General features: G+C 42.8%; 1 protein-coding gene across 6 annotated transcripts in view; it reads left to right on the top strand.

Annotated features, from left to right (window-relative positions):
• SEPTIN6 (septin 6) overlaps positions 1 to 17,651 on the top strand; it is a 70,111-nt gene extending 52,460 nt beyond the window's left edge. The window contains exons 8-11 of one of the 6 annotated variants that reach the window (XR_012127271.1): positions 5,395 to 5,527; positions 7,703 to 7,893; positions 13,329 to 13,677; positions 14,554 to 16,474. Coding sequence is in view for 5 of the 6 variants with exons in the window: in XM_037016915.2 (XP_036872810.1) it covers positions 5,395 to 5,527; positions 7,703 to 7,893; positions 14,554 to 14,578 (349 nt within the window). In the remaining variant the exon portion in view is untranslated. Of the gene's footprint in view, positions 1 to 5,394; positions 5,528 to 7,702; positions 7,894 to 10,018; positions 10,064 to 13,328; positions 14,015 to 14,553; positions 16,475 to 16,665 lie in introns of those variants that run through there. The other 5 variants (XM_073227397.1, XM_073227396.1, XM_037016915.2 and 2 more) reach the window with 5 other exon arrangements.
• Positions 17,652 to 20,732: the final 3,081 nt, after the last annotated feature.

The raw sequence follows: 20,732 nt of genomic DNA, 5'->3' as shown, positions 1-20,732 counted from the left end.
AGAGAAAAAAGATGACATACAAAGGAAAACCCATCGGGCTATCACCAGACTTTTCAACAGAAACCTTATAGGCCAGAAGGGTGTGGCATGATATATTTAATGCAATGAAGTAGAAGGGCCTCAAACCAAGAATATTCTACCCAGCAAGGTTATCATTTAAATTTGAAGGAGGGATTAAACAATTTTCAGTTAAGCAAAAGCTGAGAATTTACCTCCCACAAACCACCTCTACAGTGCATTTTGGAGGGACTCCTATAGATGGAAGTATTCCTAAGGCTAAATAGATGACACCCAAGGGATAGACAAAGAGTACAGAATATGATTCATACCATACAAAGACTGGAGGAGGAATAAAAAGGAGGGGAAAAAAAAGAACCTTTAGGCTGTGTTTGTAATAGCATATGAAGTGAGTTAAATTAGACTTAGATAGTAAGGGAATTACCCTCGAACTTTTGGTAACCACGAATCTAAAGCCTTCAATGGCAATAAGTACATACCTATCGATAATCATCCTAAATGTAAATGGTCTGAATGCACCAATCAAAAGACATAGAGTCACTGAATGGATAAAAAAAGAAGACCCATCTATATACTGCCTACAAGAGACTCAATTCAAACCCGAAGACATACACACTGAAAGTAAAGGGATGAAAAAAGATGTTTCATGCAAATAATAGTGAGAAATCAGGGCATAAATGTGCAAAGAAGTAAAAAGCTAACCTTTTCAAACAATAATGCTTCTCTCTCACTTACCAACTTTACATTTCCCTGTATGGCCCCGGAAGATGACTGGTTAGCCAGGGATGGGTAAGATTCCTCAAGGGAGGAACAACCTAAGACAGGCACAGTCACAGGGGGGCCTTCAGGTGAGAAATTGGGGATCAACAGAGGTGAGGCTTAGAACCTCACCCCCCCTGTTTTGAGAGACATCTTCTGCATCCGTGGATGTTTTGTTGCCCTTGTCTAGCTTGGATTAATACTTAGTCTATAGGCGCACACCTGATCATCAACATTAGCTCTCTTACAGCACTAAACTATGTTTTCTACCTTTATCTGGCATCTACCTACCACTTCAGCATTTTATTAAAAATAATAATAATAATAATAATAAGGGAGAAATGTGGGATTCACATATAAATCAAGTATAAAAATCAAACGAATAATCATAAAAAAAATAATAGAAAAAAGCATGAGTTGCAGTACTTGTATCAGACAAAATAGACTTCAAAACAAAGAAACTCACAAGAGACAAAGGACATTACATAACGATAAAAGGGTCAGTCCAAAAAAAGGATATAACTATTATAGGTATCTATACACCCAACACAGGATCACCTACATATGTGAAACAAATACTAACAGAATTAAAGGGGGAAACAGAATGCAATGCATTAATTTTAGGAGACTTCAACACACCACTCACTCCAAAGGACAGATCAACCAGACAGAAAATAAGTAAAGAGACAGAGGCACTGAACAACATATTAGAACAGATGGACCTAACGGACATCTACAGAACACTCCATCCAAAAGCAACAGGATACACATTCTTCTCACGTGCACATGGAATAGATCATATACTAGGCCACTTAAAGAACCTCAGAAAATTCAAAAAGATTTAAATTGTACCAGATCACAAAGGTATGAAACTAGAAATAACTTACACAAAGAAAATGCAAAAGCCCAAAAACACATGGAGGCGTAATAACATGCTCCTAAATAATCAATGGATCAATGACCAAATAAAAACAGAGATCAGGCAATTTATGGAGACAAATGACAACAATAATTCAACAACACAAAATCTGTGGGACTCAGCGAAGGCTGTGCTAATAGGGAAATATATTGCCATACAGGCCTACCTCAGGAAAGAAGAACAATCCCAAATGAACAGTCTAAACTCACAATTAATGAAACTAGAAAAGGAAGAACAAAGGAGGCCCAAAGTCAGTAGAAGGAGGGACATAATAAAGATTAGAGTAGAAATAAATAAAATTGAGAAGAATAAAACAATACAAAGAACAATGAAAGCAGGAGCTGGTTCTTTGAGAAAATAAACGAAATAGATAAACCCCTAGCCAGACTTATCAAGAAAAAAATCGAGTCTACACACATAAACAGAATCAGAAATGAGAAAGGAAAAATCACTACGAACACCACAGAAATACAAAGAATTATGAGAGAGTACTATGAAAAATTATATGGTAACAAACTGGATAACTAGAAGAAATTGAAACTTTCTAGAAAAGTACAACCTTTCAAGGCTGACCCAGGAAGAAACAGAAAATTTGAATAAGCCAATTACCAGCAAAGAAATTGAATTGGTAATCAAAAAACTACCTAAGAACAAAACCTGTGGACCAGATGGTTTCACTGCTGAATTTTATCAAACACTTAGTGAAGACCTAATATCCATGCTCCTTAAAGTTTTCCAAAAGAAGAAGAGGAGGGAATACTCCTAAACTCATTCCACGAGGCCAGCATCACTCTAATACCAAAACGAGGCAAAGACACCACAAAAAAAGAAAATTACAGACCAATATCCCTGATGAACATAGGTGCAAAAATACTCAAAAAAATATTAGCAAACCGAATTCAAAAATACATCAAGAGGATCATACACCATGATCAAGTGGGATTCATCTCAGGGATGCAAGGATGGTACAATATTCAAAAATCCATCAACATCATCCACCACATCAACAAAAAGAAGGACAAAACCCACATGATCATCTCCATAGATGCTGAAAAAGCATTGGACAAAATTCAACATCCATTCATGATAAAAACTCAACAAAATGGGTAAAGAGGGCAAGTACCTCAACATAATAAAGGCCATATATGACAAACCCACAGTCAACATCATACTGAACAGTGAGAAGCTGAAAGCTTTTCCTCTGAGATCAGGAACAAGACAGGGATGCCCACTCTCTCCACTGTTATTCAACATAGTTCTGGAGGTCCTAGCCACGGCAATCAGACAACACAAAGAAATAAAAAGCATCCAGATTGGCAAGGAAGAAGTCAAACTGTCCCTGTTTGCAGATGACATGATATTGTACATAAAAAACCCTAAAGAATCCATTCCAAAACTACTAGATCTAATATCTGAATTCAGCAAAGTTGCAGGATACAAAATTAATACACAGAAATATGTGGCATTCCTATACACTAACAATGAACTAGCAGAAAGAGAAATCAGGAAAACAATTCCATTCACAACTGCATCAAAAAAAATAAAATACCTAGGAATAAACCTAACCAAGGAAGTGAAAGACCTAAGACCTATACCCTGAAAACTACAAGACACTCTTACGAGAAATTAAAGAGGACACTAATAAATGGAAATTCATCCCATGCTCTTGGCTAGGAAGAATTAATATTGTCAAAATGGCCATCCTGCCTAAAGCAATCTACAGATTCAATGCAATCCCTATCAAAATACCTACAGCATTCTTCAATGAACTAGAGCAAATAGTTCTAAAATTCATAGGGAACCACAAAAGACCCTGAAGAGCCAAAGCGATCCTCAGAAGGAAGAATAAAGCAGGGGGCATCTCGCTTCCCAACTTCAAGCTCTACTACAAAGCCACAGTAGTCAAGACAATTTGGTACTGTCACCAGAACAGACCCACAGACCAGTGGAACAGAATAGAGAGTCCAGATATTAACCCAAAGATATATGGTCAATTAGTATATGATAAAGGAGCCATGGATATACAATGGGGAAATGACAGCCTCTTCAACAGCTGGTGTTGGCAAAACTGGACAGCTACACATAAGAGAATGAAACTGGATTATTGTCTAACCCCATACACAAAAGTAAACTCCAAATGGATCAAAGACCTGAATGTAAGTCATGAAACCATAAAACTCTTAGAAAAAAACATAGGCAAAAATCTCTTGGACATAAACATGAGCAACTTCTTCATGAACATATCTCCCTGGGCAAGGGAAACAAAAGCAATAATGAACAAGTGGGACTACATCAAACCGGAAAGCTTCTGTCCAGCAAAGGACACCACCAATAGAACAAAAAGCATCCTACAGTATGGGAGAATATATTCATAAATGACATATCCGATAAAGGGTTGACATCCAAATTATATAAAGAGCTCACACACCTCAACAAACAAAAAGCAAATAAGCCAATTTAAAAATGGGCAGAGTAGCTGAACAGACACTTCTCCAAAGAAGAAATTCAGATGGCCAACAGGCACATGAAAAGATGCTCCACATCACTAATCATCAGAGAAATGCAAATTAAAACCACAATTAGATGCCACCTCACACCAGTTAGGATGGCCAACATCCATAAGACAAACAACAACAAATGTTGGCAAGGATGTGGAGAAAGGGGAACCCTCCAACACTGCTGGTGGTAATGTAAACTAGTTCAACCGTTGTGGAAAGCTGTATGGAGGTTCCTCAAAAAACTCAAAATAGAAATACCATTTGACCCTGGAATTCCACTCCTAGGAATTTACCCAAAGAAAACAACTTCTCAGATTCAAAAAGACATATGCACCCCTATGTTTACTGCGGCACTATTCACAATAGCCAAGAAATGGAAGCAACCTAAGTGTCCATCAGTAGATGAATGGATAAAGAAGATATGATGCACATACACAATGAAATATTGTTCAGCCATAAGAAGACATCCATAAGAAGACAATCCTACCATTTGCAATGACATGGATGGAGCTAGAGGGTATTATGCTCAGTGAAATAAGCCAGGTGGAGAAAGACAAGTATCAAATGATTTCACTCATCTGTGGAGTATAAGAACAAAGCAAAAACTGAAGGAACAAAACAGCAACAGACTCAACAGAAACCAAGAATGGACTAAGAGTTACCAAAGGGAAAGGGACTGGGGAGGATGGGTGGGAAGGGAGGCATAAGGGGGAAAAAGGGACATTATGATTAGCACACATAATTTAGCGGTGGTGGGGGGACATGGGAAAGGCAGTATATACTGAGAAGACAAGCCATTTCAATAGCATCTTACTATGCTGATGGACAGTGACTGTAATGGCTATGTGGGGGTGACTTGATAATAGGGGGAGTCTAGTAACCATAATGTTGTTGAAGCAATTGTACATTAATGATATCAAAACAAACAAACAAACAGGGTATAGAAGCAGATGTTCTAAGCCACTCCCAATTCCAAATACCTTTGCAGTTTCCCAGAGGCCCCCTATACCCTTCAAGCAACCCTGTGACCCTATGTCACATGCCAAGCCAGCTGCCCACAGCTTTGTGGTTCTGTTTTTGCACCTCCCCCCCAAATGGTGGAAGGGAGGATGCGGGAACCCAAGGAAGACCACTGGGGCCAGTTTTCATCGAACAGAAGCCATTCCAAAGGCAGGCGAATTAACGTCACCATGTGTGCAGTTTGCAGGAGACGTACGAGGCCAAAAGGAATGAGTTCCTAGGGGAGCTCCAGAAAAAAGAAGAGGAGATGAGACAGATGTTCGTCCAGAGAGTCAAAGAGAAAGAAGCTGAACTTAAAGAAGCAGAGAAAGAGGTAAATGTGAGTTTGAGTGCTGGGAGGGAAGGAAGAGGGGACTGAGCTTGGGTATGGCAGGGACTTCTGTACTTAGAGCGCAGCCAGTGGGAGCCTTGCAGTCTCCAGGCCGGAATGGAGAACAGCTTCTGTAGCCCTGCCTTGCCTGGCCCAGGGCGCGCTGTGAGATCTGTATCTTGATCCGTCATTCCCCAAGGCTGGAACTTTTTCTCAATCTTACTTAATTCTCTAGAGCCATGCTCTCCCATATGGTAGCCACTAGCCACATGTGGCTATTTAAATTTAAATGAATTAAAATTAAATAAAATTTAAAACCCAGTTCCTCAGTTACCTTAACCACATTTCAACAGCTTAACCCTCATGTGACTAGTGGCTATTATATTGGATAGCACAGATATAGAACATTTCCATTGCCGCAGAAAGTTCTCTTGAGTGCTGCTTGATCAAGGGTCAAGATATGACATACCCCCTCAAGGTCCCTGATTCTTTCCCCTCTTCCTGGGAGTTTGGAGCTCAATAGGGAAAGCTGATCTCTTTCTTGGCTGCCCTGCCCTATCCTACCTCCTCTGATGGCCCTGGGGAAAGAGGCCCCCAGGCAGTGCTGGGTACCTTGCTGAAACCGAAACCATGACAGCTGGACTTTTCCCCCATTCACTTGGATATTCTCTTCCATTTCATGTTAACGTTAAAAAAAATCTGTGCGGCTCTAGTGAGTTTTTAAACTAAAGCTTGCTGGTCTATCTGGGGTTTTCATTACTTAAGCTGTGCCTAATAGAGTGTAACTAGTCCTTTCCCCCCATCACCTTGTCTCCAGGGTCTCCCTACCAGTTCACTCACTGCTGCTGATTAAGTGGCCTCAACTACATGCTTGATCACGTCAGCAACTGCTTCCCTTCTCTGGGCCTTGAAAACCATAAATAAGGAAAGCACTTAATCATTCCCCAAGTCTCTTCCTCTGTAATCTGTTGGGACTCTCTGGGGTTTTCACCAAAGCCCGTGGCAAGGGTATTGATTTTACTTCAGTTTCACTTTTCGGAAGAAAAATGTCACCCAATGCATTTGGGAGGAGAGGTGAGGGGATCTCAAAGATAAATGAATGAAAGGCCTATAGCCAAAAGCCAGGTTACAGCAATTGATCAGAAGTTTCTACCACCCTATCCTGAGTGCCTAGTAAAAGCTGGTGTACACAGCAAGTCTGTCAGCTACACCCCTTACTAAGTGACTGTCCCAAATACCTATAGGACCCAGAGACCTTATCTTTTTCATGGTGTGCTCTAAGTGCTACGGAATCCTAAATTCTCTCCTGAATCCTCAAAAGAAATTGAAAATTTGCTTGGGCTGCTGTTCCTATTCAGGGTACTACCCTGAATTGCATTCTAGTTTGTTACCACCAATACCTCTTGCTCCGTGATCTCCTTATCAGTGTGGTGTGCCAGAATATTCTTGCTAGTCTCCTGTGGGTCTCTGGCTCTATTCATGGCTAGCTCAGCTTTCCCTTGGTCAAGGCTGAGGTCTCTGTACTCACTCCATTTTGTAAAATTCCTTTATCTCCTTGCAAGTCTGAGGACAAGTATTTCCTTTGCCCACTTTGGCATTGCTGAAGTGTTCTCTGTAACCCATGGTGGTCCTTCATAACTGGAGGAAATACAATAAGGCAGGGGCCCCTTTCTTACTGGGGAATCTCATGATATAACCCTCTAAAGCATGCATCAACTTTGGGTAACTTCCTTAACTCTCCGACCTTCTGTTTCCTCATAAAGTGCAGAAAATAACAGAACCTACATTATAGAATTGATGCGGTGATTAAATGAGTTAATACATATAAAGTGCTTATAAGAGTCAGTGCCTGGCCTTTAATAAGCACTCAATAAATGTTATACTATTACAGTTGATATTATTATTAACCATGTGTGGTAACTCTTCTAAATAAAACGTTTGATTAAGCAGAATGCAGGGTTCTCTGACCATATTCAGGAGCAGAAACTTGGAGGTAAATTGGCAGGAGAAGGGAACTATCCAGAGCTTGATGCCATCGTAGCAGTCCCTGGAAGAGACATCTCCTAAGGTCCCAGGGTCCTGCAGGTTGCACTTGCCAGTCCCCACCCACCCTGGGTTTGGCCCACCCGTGAGCCGCTCACAGGGAACTGTCCAAAACTCCCTCTGCTTCTCCGCCAGCTACATGAGAAGTTTGACCGACTGAAGAAACTACACCAGGACGAGAAAAAGAAGCTGGAGGATAAAAAGAAATCCCTAGAGGATGAAATGAATGCTTTCAAACAGAGAAAGACTGCGGCTGAGCTGCTCCAGTCCCAGGGCTCCCAGGCTGGAAGCTCACAGACTCTGAAAAGAGACAAAGAGAAGAAAAAGTAAGTGGTAGGCTTCTCTGGGGTCATGGCTTCTTTCTCCCTGCAGGGCCCGGAGACTGAGGCAGCTGAGGGCCAGTGACCAGAGGTGAGCTGTGGGCTAATAGACTCATTTGCATACCACTGACTGTTCCCAGTGTCCGCATGGAACCCTCAGATTCTGAGTTTGGGGAACTGAGAGTAGAGGAAGAGTGTGTTCACAGAGGCCCAGCCCCTCTGTTCAGATCTCTTAGGAAAGCCCTGAAACTCTAGGAAGGAGGAGAGGGAAGGAAAGGAAAGGAGAAGCACAAGGGATGTGAGAGGGTAGGAAGAGGGAGGAAACAAGGGCTGCAGAGGACTGAGGGAGAGAAGAATGGACAAAAGGGCAGGTGGAGAGTTGGGGAGAAAGAGCCTTAGCAAAAGCCTCTGGGCACCCTCTGTCCTGCCCCGCCAGAGGTTGGTGCCTAGCTGGCTGGCAGGTGTAGGTGCTCATCTGGTATCTGAGGCTTTCGCCTCTCCATGCCTGTAGGCCATCCCTCACCCTGCCTCAGTTCTCAGTAGCCGTAGCCAACAGTGGTTAAGCAGCATAGTCCGGGTGTCCCACCCTTTGCCATCCCTCTGTCTGGGCTGCCTGGTTGTTACTGGCCTGAGGTACAGAGAACTTGGTGGCGAGCCCTCAGGTGCTAGTATTCTCCGTGTGCCCCATCCTCAACCCAGGGAATGATTTTATAATTCATCTGTTTTCCCTGAAATTTGGTAAGGCAGGATAGCTGGGCTACTGGTGACCATATAGGTCAGTAACCACAGGCAGGCTTTGCTTGCTGAAGTTACCCGTGCCTCATCTCAGAGCCAGAGAAGAGAAAAGCTTTTCCAGTGGGACCCAAACAACACCAAGGAAACATCCAGTGGGTGCTTGAGGTCTAGTTATTGTGCGGTGTGCCTGAAGGAGTCCTCAGATGGAATGTTAGGTGATGTCCTTACAAAAGGGGCCTGAGGATCTGAAAGATGTCCATGGTCCTTGCCTTGTGATCTTAGCCAGTTGTTCCTGACTTAACTATTGGATATTTTCCAGAAGAAGGAAACGTTTCCCCTGTGCCTGCCTTATCACAGGCACTATCTTATATGTGACTATTTTATATGTGAAGGCACTCAGTCTTGCTATCCGATTATTCTTTGTTCAAAAGTATAATTTGAACATTTTCATCAATTAGTCCACTGTAGATCAAATTCACTGACTAATTAACTTTTGGGGGTATTACCCAGTAGATAAAATTCAAGTAGCTAGAAAAAAGCGTCTTTGAACACACTATATATTAACTGATCTGTCATGGCATGTTTAGTTGCACCAGCAGGAATGGATCTTTAAGATCAGAAAAGTCTAAATTTGTCTTCAAGCTCTAACTGCTGCCTTCATAGTCCTGTGGTGTTTGTTAACTTAATCCCTGGGGTAGTTTCACAGTCTGCTTGACAGAATTAGGAGATGCGTTTTTGTTTGAACCTCAGTGACACAAACCTATAAATATTCCTTATTCAGGTGTTCAGTGAGAGTTTCTCCCAGACCAGGCTTTCTCCTAGTTGCTTTCAGTTAACTGTCCCCCATCCCTAACCCAGGCAGAAGACCCTATACAAGGAGACATGTCTCTCCAGTCTCCAGGCATATTTGGGGTTGGTGACAGCATCATTTTCGAATTCTGAGATGGGTGAAAACCTTGCTGGTGTGTGGCACCCCTATTAGCAGTAAGGGCCTGACAAAATAGACTGTCCTTTTCCATACTCCCACATATATATAAGTGGCTCTAGGCCTGGGCTTCTTATGTAATTCCACCAACAGTTGGCTAACTTCTGGAAAACCTGTCATAAGATCTGTGCCACTTTGTTCCCATAGTGTGATGATGGTGGTACAAGTGGAGGCATCAGCCTTTCTTCTTGAGAAGTAGTGGTTGGATCTAATAGAGTCACTGATTCAGAATTTCCACTGGCTTCCCTTAAAGAGATTGTTTCAGGGGTCACTACCAGCCTACCCACCTCTTACCCTCCCCACTCCACCTAATCTCTTTTGACCTCTAACTCTTCATTGTTTGTGTCAAGTCATAATATTTTATTTCTCCTCAAGTGCCCTCCATCTTCATCAGCTCTTAATATTTTACAGTTAACTCTGCTGTTTGCTGCATGCTGCATGAGACCCAGGGTCCTGGTAAGCTTTATTAACTCTAAATAAAACTGACAGTGGCTTCTAGAACATCTTTCCCCAAATCCCACCCCACCTGAACACACATATCTAAACATAAAAGAAGCTGCTTCATTGTTCTAGCTGGCTTCCTTTTGTGACTTACAATATTAAGAAGTAGTCCGCTCTGGTTTCAAGTATACATGTGGAATGTGTGCCTGTGTGATTAAAAGTAAGTGTTTTCTGACTTGCTGCTAGAACAGCTAGGTAGCATAGGTGGATCCTGTGATAGATATGTGAGGTTTCAATTTTGGCCATTTTTTTCTTAAAACCCCTTAATCAGTATGTAAAATTACTGAAGTGTAGTGATGAGGGAAATCATTGGGTTCACAAGTCTGTTTTGCAATGTCACAGTCAGCCCTGACCCCCAAGTTTGGAAATGTTCCAAGTCAGTAGAAACTTGCTTCTCTGTTTCCCTCTGGTGGCTGTTTCTTAGCTGAGGGGCTCAAGTTCTCAAATTTCCTTTGTCTGTGTTCCCCCCACAAACCCAAAATGAAAGTGGAAGAAAATGAAGAGATTTCAGATCTTCCAGAGAACACTTTACCTTTAATTCTACAAGTACCATCTTTATGAATACCTTTGATAAGTAGGTAAGCAGGTAGTAGGTGGGGAGGAACATAATATGTTTAACATAATTAGGCCTATTACTGTTTTTTTTAACTTTACCATAGAAACTTCCAACAAGAAACAAAGAAGCAAGAGGTAGTACACTGCAGCCCCATGTACCCACAACCCGGCCCCCAAACAACTGTGAACATTATGGCCAATGCTGTTTCATCTGTTATGTTACCCCAAACCTGCTGGATTATTGTAAAGCAAAACCCATATCATTTCATCTGTAAATACTTTAGCATGTATCTCTAAGAGATAAATTTTTTTAAAAAAGCCATAACTACAGTGCCACCATTATCACACCTACAAAATTAACGATTTGTTAACACAAAATTTCTAGTCTGTGTTCAGACTACCCCAGTTGTCTCATAAATGCATTCTACATTTGGTGTATTTGGATCATAAAATATTAAATATTGAGAGGACTTCTCCCCGCTTACCAGTGTAGTTTATGATTTAAACGGAGAGCCTGCTGTTAGTCACCAAACCGATTGCTGCAGCTATTGCACTGGGGACTTTGGGCAGCTGGCAAAACATCCTACTTTCAAGCAAATCTGAAGAGGAAGTCCATAGAGCCTTCTGAAACATAAAAACCATGAAACTGGGCCAAAGGAAACAACAGTAAAAGAACAATGAAATGATTTATTGTCTGGCTTCAAGGCAAGTCTTGGAGCCCCTGGTAATTGACTGGAATTAAACAGCTGCTTTCCATTTAGGAAAACTATAAATTCCTAGCATGTCCATACTGTCATTGTCCCAGTGCTTACTTAGCAAAATGTCTGACACCTGTAGGACCTCAGTTCATGTGTATTTTCTCTATCCCCCCATTTTCAATGAGGAGAGCAGGAAAGGTATATCTGGTACGTTAGATTTCTGTTGATTCGGGGTTTTGGTGCACGTGGTTTGACACAATTTGGTTCAGGTTTCCTTGAGTAAATCATTGTTAGTGGCCATTACTAAAATGAATTCAGGCAAAACTATAATTAAGGCATACTTTACAAGTGAGATGTAATTGGCAAACAGCAGGAACAGCCAACATCAACCCCAAGTAGGTTGGCTTTTGCTGGCAGGCTTCTCCCCAGCAGACCACAAAAGCAGTTCCCATCCAAACACTTGGCTCTCAGGGATCTGAGAGCAACAGAGGCAGCCTGTCCCCTCCCCAAAGCCCTCATTCCAATGGTAGATCACAAAGGCCACCCCTCATTAACTGGAGTGCAGACAGAATGAGACCTACTGTTCCTCACTGGGTTTGAAATTGCTTGAGGCACTACTGACAGCTGTCTGCGCTCAGAAGAGAAATTCCTCTGTGGTCCATCCACAGTTGCCCATACTGTATCTCAGTGGTTACTGGCCCCTTGGCCTTTGCAGGGGATGTGCAGCATGTGGACAGTAGACACATAGCAAAACATATCAGTCTTCCCATGAAGCCCAGAGCATAGACCATTGCAGCGCCGTTTGGTCCTTTCTTCCCCTAGGAAGTAGACGAAGAATAAAATAGGTGAGCATTCGTATAACATTTTAATACTTTTCAAAGTGTTTTCCCATAGGATATTTCATTTCACCTTAAACCAGTCCTTTGAGGTAGAGGAGGAAGGAATAATCTTCTGTTTACAGGATGAGTAAATGGGGGAACAGGGAATTTAAGAGACCAAGAATCACAGTGAGTGGCAGAACAGAAACAAGGGCACAGAAGTCCTAATTCCTGGTATAAATGGCTGTTTGTATGATTGATTGTGTGTGTTGGTGCAGGGATGTTATTCACTCTGAGAAGGTGACTGTACAAACATACTCCCATATGCATATGCTTTTAACTATCTTTCCCAAATATCTAGTGGGCTTATTTAATGAGATAAGTGTGTTCTTCGGTAATAAATGGGGACTTTGATCCACAGGCAGGGAGCTTTCAGGGACACTGTGCTATGATGGAAAAAGTTCTGATCCAATAGTCAAGGGACTCAGGCTCTGATGCTGGCCCTGATATTTGTGACCACGAGGACTGATACTGCTTGCCCTGTTAATGTCACAGGGATGAAGTTTAAGTGGGAGAAGGGTCAAAGTGCTGTGTGAACACAAGCCTAGTGACAGATTTCCATAGTTCAGGTTTTTAGGTAACTGGTCTTGACCCTAGCTCAGAGCCTAGCACCAATTGCAGACACTTCTCTAACAGATCCCGGGATACCAGTTAGCTGAGTGGGACTGTTCCAAAGGCTGCCTGAGGAGAAACCCCAATCTCCTCTGCTTTCCCTATGGGACCGAGGTGATCAGTGGCTGAGAGCTTGGCTCTCTATCCACCAGCCTGAGACCACCGGGAGATTTACTGGAGTTATTCCTATACAGTGTGTCTGGGTGGGGGTGTTAGTCAGTATCTAGTAATTAAAGAGAGAAAAAGTACTGTGTTGATAATTATCTTACTAGCTAAATGCCACTGCACTACTGCTGCCACTCAGAGGTGTGTGTGGTTGCATGAGAGAGAAAGCATGTTCCCAGGACCTCAAGACCACCTAACAAGGCTATATTCTAATTTATCCGTTAGTCATCATGACAAACAATTTTCTTCTAACCTTTTGTTTTGTGCATTAATCCATCCATTCATTAATCCAACTTCTCTTTTCATTTTCAGTTTAGGCTTCCTGTAGACACCCTTTTCCTGCGCAACGGAGCTGGGCCTCCCTTTCTCTAATTCACCCTTAACACGTCTGGGGGCACACAACCTGTGCCCTCCCCTCTCTCCCTGACAAGGTTTATAGAAGCCTGAGAGTCCGAGGACGGTGCCTGGCCTCTGGTCAAGAAGCCAGCAGTCGTGTGGCTTGGAGATGCACCATGCATCCCAGGGCCCCCAGCCTGCCACCTATCTTTGCCAGACTGTAACATGCTCAGGAGGTCAATCTTCTACACTCCACCAGCAGCTTCCCTGTTTGAACCCTGATTGCTGCTTGGTTCCCTGACGTATTCACGTCTACAATGGCTGGGTAAGCACCAGTCAGCATGGCTTTCCCCATTAGTCCCCAGTCACTGGGCTTCCCTGACTAGCCCTCACCCACCAACAGGAGCCTAAGCCCCTTCTCAGCAGGCTCCAAAGGAAGCCGTTTGGAGCCTTTTCCCTCTTGCCTCTCAGTCCAGCCCTTAACAGTTTTGATTTGCTCCAAGTAACTGCACTCGAGCTGTGTTAAAAATGCAGAATGAATTTATTTACAACAAACCCTTCCCAGAAAACACGACTGCTGAAGAGAAGAGCATAAATTTCCCCTCTCTATAATATAGGTACCCCATGGATGCGGAAGGGAGAATAAACCTGAATGTTATTATCAGCCTAGTGTCTTGAGTGATAGACTTAAGGAATTCTTCTGAGAAGTCTCAGTACCTCTGTAATTCCCTTCAGGACTCCATACCATCCCAGTAAGGGGGCATGTGTGACCATCCGGTAGCACACATGATCATCCAGGGCCATGAACAGCCACACTGGGCAGTCACAGCAGCAGTGTTTTCAGTTTTGCTCTAATGAGTCTTCCAGTTTGTTTATTTGGTGAATGTGATGATGAGTTTTAATCTATATTTTTCACGTGTCCCCCAGTAAGAAGAAGTGAGACAATCAGCTGGAGAGGAGAAAGAGGTGTTGGATCTTGGAAAGCCCCTTTCTCTCCAGTCTAAGAATTAGATTTTTTAAAAACATTCCAGGACTAATTTTTATACCAAGGCCTATCCAATAGTGGCTTTGGGAACCCCTTTGAAGGAGAGAGTCCTGCATTGTCCGTCAGGGCCACCAGGCACAGTGAGACAGGGAGAGCTGGAGGTGAGCTGGCAATGATCTGTGGCTAACACGCCGTTTCTCTACCCTTCCTTTGCAGTAATTCATGGCTGTGTACTGAATAGTATTCCCTGCTACAGCTGGACTGGACTCCACTTAGCCTTTTCAGCCAAGGTTCCTATTTTAACTGACAGCTTTCCTTTGGGGTGCCAGGCAGCCAGGACCCTTACCCTTGCTGTGTACTTGCACTTCACACCCCACCTCTTCTTTTGAGTTCCGCCTCCCAGCCCCAGTGGCACTGATCCTGACCTTCTTTCTTTAAATTATTTTGAGGTTGGTTTTTTTTTTTAACCACTTTTTTTCCCCAAAACACACAGTCAAACAAGGCTCTGCCAAATTTTCAGGCCTTTTTGCAATGTTGAGAATGGGGAGGGTTTCTCTCTTCAACAGTAGATAATCATAAGGGAAAAGTAGAAAAAAGGAAAAGCAAACATTTACACACTATCTTTTCTTGTTGGCAGAGCAAGGGGTGCAGTTCTGAGGTGTGTTTGGTGAGTCACTGACTGGTTAGTGACCAGAGGCAACTATGAAGATGATGCTGTCAAAGCATAAGCTAGTTTTCTTGAGAAAATCCAAGTGTCATTGTAGAGCATGTTGGGAGCCTCTATGCTTTGAGGTTCAAAACAAAACAGAACAGACAGGAACGTGAATATTCGGCCAAGTAGCTCAGATGCTAAGTTGGGCTGTCAGGTCTCCTTGGGAAAGGCATCCTGCTTGCAGCTTTGATGTTACCAAGTCTAGTTTCACAGCTACTTCCCAAGAACCCCAAATTTAAACAACCAACCCGTCTCCATCCCCTGGGTAATTATTTGCATTACAAATAGGCCCCCCTCATTTGCATTTGTTTACAGATTAACTACTTGAGGCCGGAGAAGCCCTGAAAACCTCAAAATTTTAGAGCCACTCAACCTTTGAGAGATCTCAGAGACTAGACAGAATTTTTTTTACCAAGGGAGAACTTTGGGTCTTTAAGACAGATGTGACCCACTTTTTTCATAAGAGGAAATTGAGGCCCAGAGAAGGGAAGGGACTTACCGGAGGTCCCAGTGCTATTTCATGGCAGAAGCCAGGCTAAATTCAGTGGCTCCTGACTACCGATCCATTTCACAAATGGATTCAATCTGTTCCTGTATGTTCTTGGAGACAAGGTCTGTTGATGTTCAGAGAAAACAAATAGTTAGTATTACAAGGCCCTTGAGTCTTTTTCCCCATAGAAGAATAGCCAAGGGGAGTTGGGTAGGGGGCTGGCAAAGCAGAAGACTTCAGACCAGCTCTGAACTTAGTGCTTCTGCTGACAGTAGGATCCCCAGGCATCTGTTAGCCAGCCAGTTTTCCTGGAAGTCTGGAATGGGGCCCAGGCATCCGAATGTTTAACAGGTGTCCTAGATGATCCTTGTAATCAAGGAAGTTTGGTAAACAGAAATCTACCCTGTGAGTGAACATGAGGCCTTTAGAAAGTCTATCAGGGCTATTAAAATAATTAAAATAGTTATTTTATTGGGTAGCTTTTCTCACTGTAGACAGAAAGGCGTTTTTCCTTCTTCAGTGAAAAGGCTTTTTAATTAGTACTGTACAATTGTTACTAATTTTTTTAAAAGATACCCTAAGTACTCTGTTTACTTCTGGGGAAACAAAACCAGTCATTGGAAATGATCTACACTTTTATTTTTCCCGACTGGAATGGAATGGATTTCCTGAAAAATCCCCATGTGTGTACACGCAACCCCCACCCCCAAACACACACATACACACACACCTAATTTCTCAAGCCAAGAAGTTCACACACACACACACACACACACACACACACAGCCCTCATTTCTCAAGCCAAGAAGTTTGCTTTTCCTGCCTGCAGTGCAGAGCACTTTGGTTCTTTATTTTGTTTTTTGTCTTAATCATTTGGTATTCACGTGTGGCTGTTAATATGTGCTTTTGAATTAAAACAAGAAGCTTTAAACAGGTGTGTGGTGTTCTTAAAACCTTCTCAGTAGATTTGCTGGTGGTGATGGTCCATCAGTGGCCCCATTACTATCCTGTATTCTTTATCTATAATCTGTGCTATCTCACATTGCCCACTCCCCTTGCCCTGTCTTACTTTGTGCTTTCTCTTTGGCTAATTTCGTGTTTTCTTTCTCTCTCTCTCCCTCTCCAGCTTTTTTTAATCTTGTCTTCAGAAGCTGCATTAAGTCTAAAGGACAAGACTGCCATTCTAGAAGAGTTAGGGTTCCACACTGTCTCAAACTAGAAACCAACCAATTCCCTCTTCCCTCAAACTGTGCACACACCACACACTCAACAGTGTTCATGTGTCCCTGTGTCCGGCAAGAAGCTCTCTCCTGATTTACATGGTATTTTAAATGGAAGTGTCTTGTTTTAACCTAACGAGGCAGGAAAAGAACCATCAGAGCTGGAGAATGAACCAAATGCAACCTCAGAGAGACAACTGCAGGATGACTCACCCAAGTGTAAGTGACCAGGGCAAGAGACCTCAGGTGTGGGTGTGGAAGTGCTGTTCACAAGTTCTCTGTTTTCTGTTTTTTTTCTTTTTTAACACCGATTCTCCAGTTGAGTGGGTTGACTGTCTACAGCCACTATTAAACATTTCTGAATATGGGAGAGAAAGGCAAGTAACACTCGGTATCTTCTTCAGCATTCATAGACACTGCAGACTTTCCCCTGGCAAGGGGGAAATGGAGCCACTAGCCTCAGGTGGAGAAGGGAGAGACAGGATGGGGTTTAAACTTAGTGAGATCAAAATTACTCTGTTCAACCTTCCAAGGCCAGCTGGGGTCTTGAGAGAGGTTTCTGCCCAACCTGGGATCTGATGGGAGAGCTTTGATGTTGATAAGTCGGCCTTGAATTCATTGGTTTAACTTGGATCAGAATGCTATGTGACATCTCTATGACCATTACCTTCCACTGTCCCGTATTTCTTGAGAGAGCCTCTTTGCATGTTTTCCAGAATCTGTTTGTTTTTCCTTTCTTTTCCTTTGTTCTTTTTGCTCAAAGGTGTGACCAGTCACTGCCCCTCAGGGGCTTTCATTCTCCAGGAAAATCATCCCGAAACCAGCACTGTTTAGCTTGATACCTTTCTAATGTCCATGTCAATTTTCAATAAAACTCAAAAGAAATGCTCAATGGCTGTGTGATCTGATCTGAAATCAGTACATGATGCGGGTCCACCACAGTTTGCCTCAGGAGGAGTGGGTGGCTGCCTTCCAAGTGGGTGACTGGCATATGCAGCCTTCCTAGGTGGCCTGCTGTGTCCCCACTACCCTCCTCCATCTGGGCCTAACATTCCCATTGGCTGGGGGTGGGCAGGAAATCTCTACTTTTCCTTTATTAGCATGGATTTAACTGATTCCTTGAGCTCATTATCACCTAGGATAAAAGATGAAGAAAGTGGAGTGTCAGATCCTACAGAACAAGGTTTGGGTGAGTTATAATTCTGGAAGGAAAAAAACTGTACCACTTGTCTTTCATTTAATCCTGTGATGTGCCCTCCCGAAAATTCATGAATATGACTGTTCTCTATGACTCAAAAAGCATTCTATAGATAGCAGGTACAGGTGACACTAGAACAACATGGGGTTGAACTGTGTAGATACACTAATACATGAATTTTTTTCAATAAATATATCGGAAAAAAATTTGGTGATTCGCAGCAATTAGAAAAAACAGTTTCTCTAGCTTACTTTATTGTAAGAATACAATATATAATACAACCTACAGAATATGTTAATCAAATGCTTATGTTATCAGTAAGGCTTCCAGTCAACGGTAGGTTATTAATAGTTTTGGAGAAGTCAAAAGCTATGCATGAGTTTATATATATTTATATGACCCTTTATGTGGAGGGTCAGCCCGCCTAACCCGAGGTGTTCAAGGATCAACTACAGAACTTTGTGTCTGGGTCTATGAGCATTAAAGTGAGCAAGAGGGGGCGTGGTCAGTTTTCATAATTTTGGTTGCAGTTAACATGACGTTTTCTTTCATTGGCTTCATTCCCGAATGGCCCGATGCTGGAGACTAGAGAGTGATCTGTATCCTCTCCATACCCAAGCCTGGAGGCCTCTGGAGGACCAGAGGAACTACCCTGGCTTGTATAGCTCTCACATTAGGGGGGCAGTGGGGTGAGACACTCACCTGTGACCTCCTAACATCCCCGAGCAGCGGCAGGCACTGAGTGTGGAAAAGCGCAGGCTCTGGAGACAGACTTGCTGGCCATGTGTGCTCTGGGACAAATTGTGTGAAAAACTTATCTGTAAGAGGAGAATATCAGGGACTCCTTTGCAGGGTGATTGTGAAGGCTGTATGAGCTAATGTATATTAAAGACCTGGTCAGTCAATAAACAGTATTCGTTATTAAGGATGGAGTTTTCCTTCTACACAAAGTACCTTAGGTTCTTTTAACACAGGGTTTCTCAACCTCAACACTTAACATCTGAGGCCAAGTAATTGTTGTGGAGGGCTGTCCTGTGCACTGTAGCAAGTTTAGCAGTTTAGCAGTGTCCCTACCCAGTACATGTCATAGCACCCCCTTGTGAAGCACCCCCACCCCAGTGGTAATGATGAAAAAGGTCTCCTGGAGGGTAAAATTGTCCCTTGTTGAGAACCATTGCTCCAGGCCAGGGGTCAGCAAACTTTTTTTAAAGACCAGCTGATAATCTTACTATGTTGATGGACAGTGACTGTGAACCGGGATGTGGGGGGGACTTGGGGGAGGGAGGAGTCTAGTAAAACAATGTCCTTCATGTAATTGTAGATTAATGATACCAAAATAAAATAAAAATTTTAAAAAAAGACCAGCTGATAATATTTTAGGCTTTGCAGGCCCTGTGGACTGCAACTATTTAGCTGTTACTATAACACAAAAGCAGCAATAGATACTGTGTAAAAGGATGAGTGTGGCTGGCTGCCAATAAAACCTTACTTATGGATACTGAAATTTAAAATTCACACATGAGTTTCATTTTCACAAATGTCCTGAATTTTGGTCTTTTTCAACCAAAAAGTGTAAAAACCATTCTTAGCACAAGGGTCATGTAAGTGCAGGTGGTGGTACCAGACTTGGCCCGTGGGCCCTAGTTTGCCAGTCTGACATCTACCACATTTTAGTGCTTGTTGATGCATAATTTAGCCTAAAGGTGTTAGAAGTGATTGGTCAGTCCAAGGAAATAAGAAATGAAGACAAATGGCTGAGGTTCTAGTGCAAGTTAGTGGGGAAAATCGGTTTGGATAATGAAAAATTGGTGTACAGTTTTGCTAGACCAGAGGCAGGGGCCTGCTGTGGCCATGAGAGTCTGTTCTGGGGCATTGCTGAGCAAGTGGGAACTTCAGCTGCTTCTAAGGAGAGAACCAGACCCCTAATACTCTCCAAAAGGCCAAGCAACCCAGGCTCCAGTTGTAAGGCCTGAGGTTAAGCCATGCCCTTTTCTGTCTGCAGTGCCCCTATTTAGGGAGATTTATACCTTGGCTATAAACAGCTTTCTTGCAAAGCCATTCTTTTAAAATAGGGGCACCCATTCAAGGGGTTATGCATTTGAACAATAGTATCTCCCAGTGGTTTTGCCACCTGGTCCTACCTTCCACTGGTGTATGTTCAGGTCCTGCACTACCTCTTAGCTTCTTTGGCTTGGGTTTTACAAAGTCCCTGTCCTGGGCTCAACACCTGTAAAAAATTCTATCTATATCTGCTATGTATAGGATTGGGGACAAACTCCTTATCTTGGTTTTGGGGTTAAATTTCTTTTTCTTCATCAAATGATAAGGATATATTGAACACCTCCGATGGGCTTGGCCCCATGCCTTATACTATGGGGGATACTTTTGCATGAGATCTAGTTAGACACTGCTCTTGAGGAACTTAGACTGGCCCCAATTTACTTATTCAACCATATTTTCTGATACTTCCTAATAATCTATTCCAGTCCACTGGTCTCTGCACAGGCCTCTCCCTGAGTTACACAATCTATTTGTTGACTTTGTCTGAAATATCCTCTATTGATTAAGATCCTGCCTTTGAGGCTCAGGCTCTACCTTCTCCTTCAAGCCTTTCTTGACCCCCACCCACGTAGCCTATCTCTTCTCCATTTTTTAACTTCCTAGTTGAACTTTTTGTAATTTTTTCTGCTTCCCCTTTGAGGGACCTCCCTCCTCAAGTGATGTTAAGCTTCCCAAAGATAGGAACATCATCTAACACCCTCCAGAGGGCGCAGT

This window comes from Manis javanica, chromosome X (genome assembly GCF_040802235.1).
Source record: "Manis javanica isolate MJ-LG chromosome X, MJ_LKY, whole genome shotgun sequence".
Taxonomy (NCBI): domain Eukaryota; kingdom Metazoa; phylum Chordata; class Mammalia; order Pholidota; family Manidae; genus Manis; species Manis javanica.
Note: the sequence above shows the minus strand (reverse complement) of the source record. Positions and strands in the feature narration are given on the sequence as shown.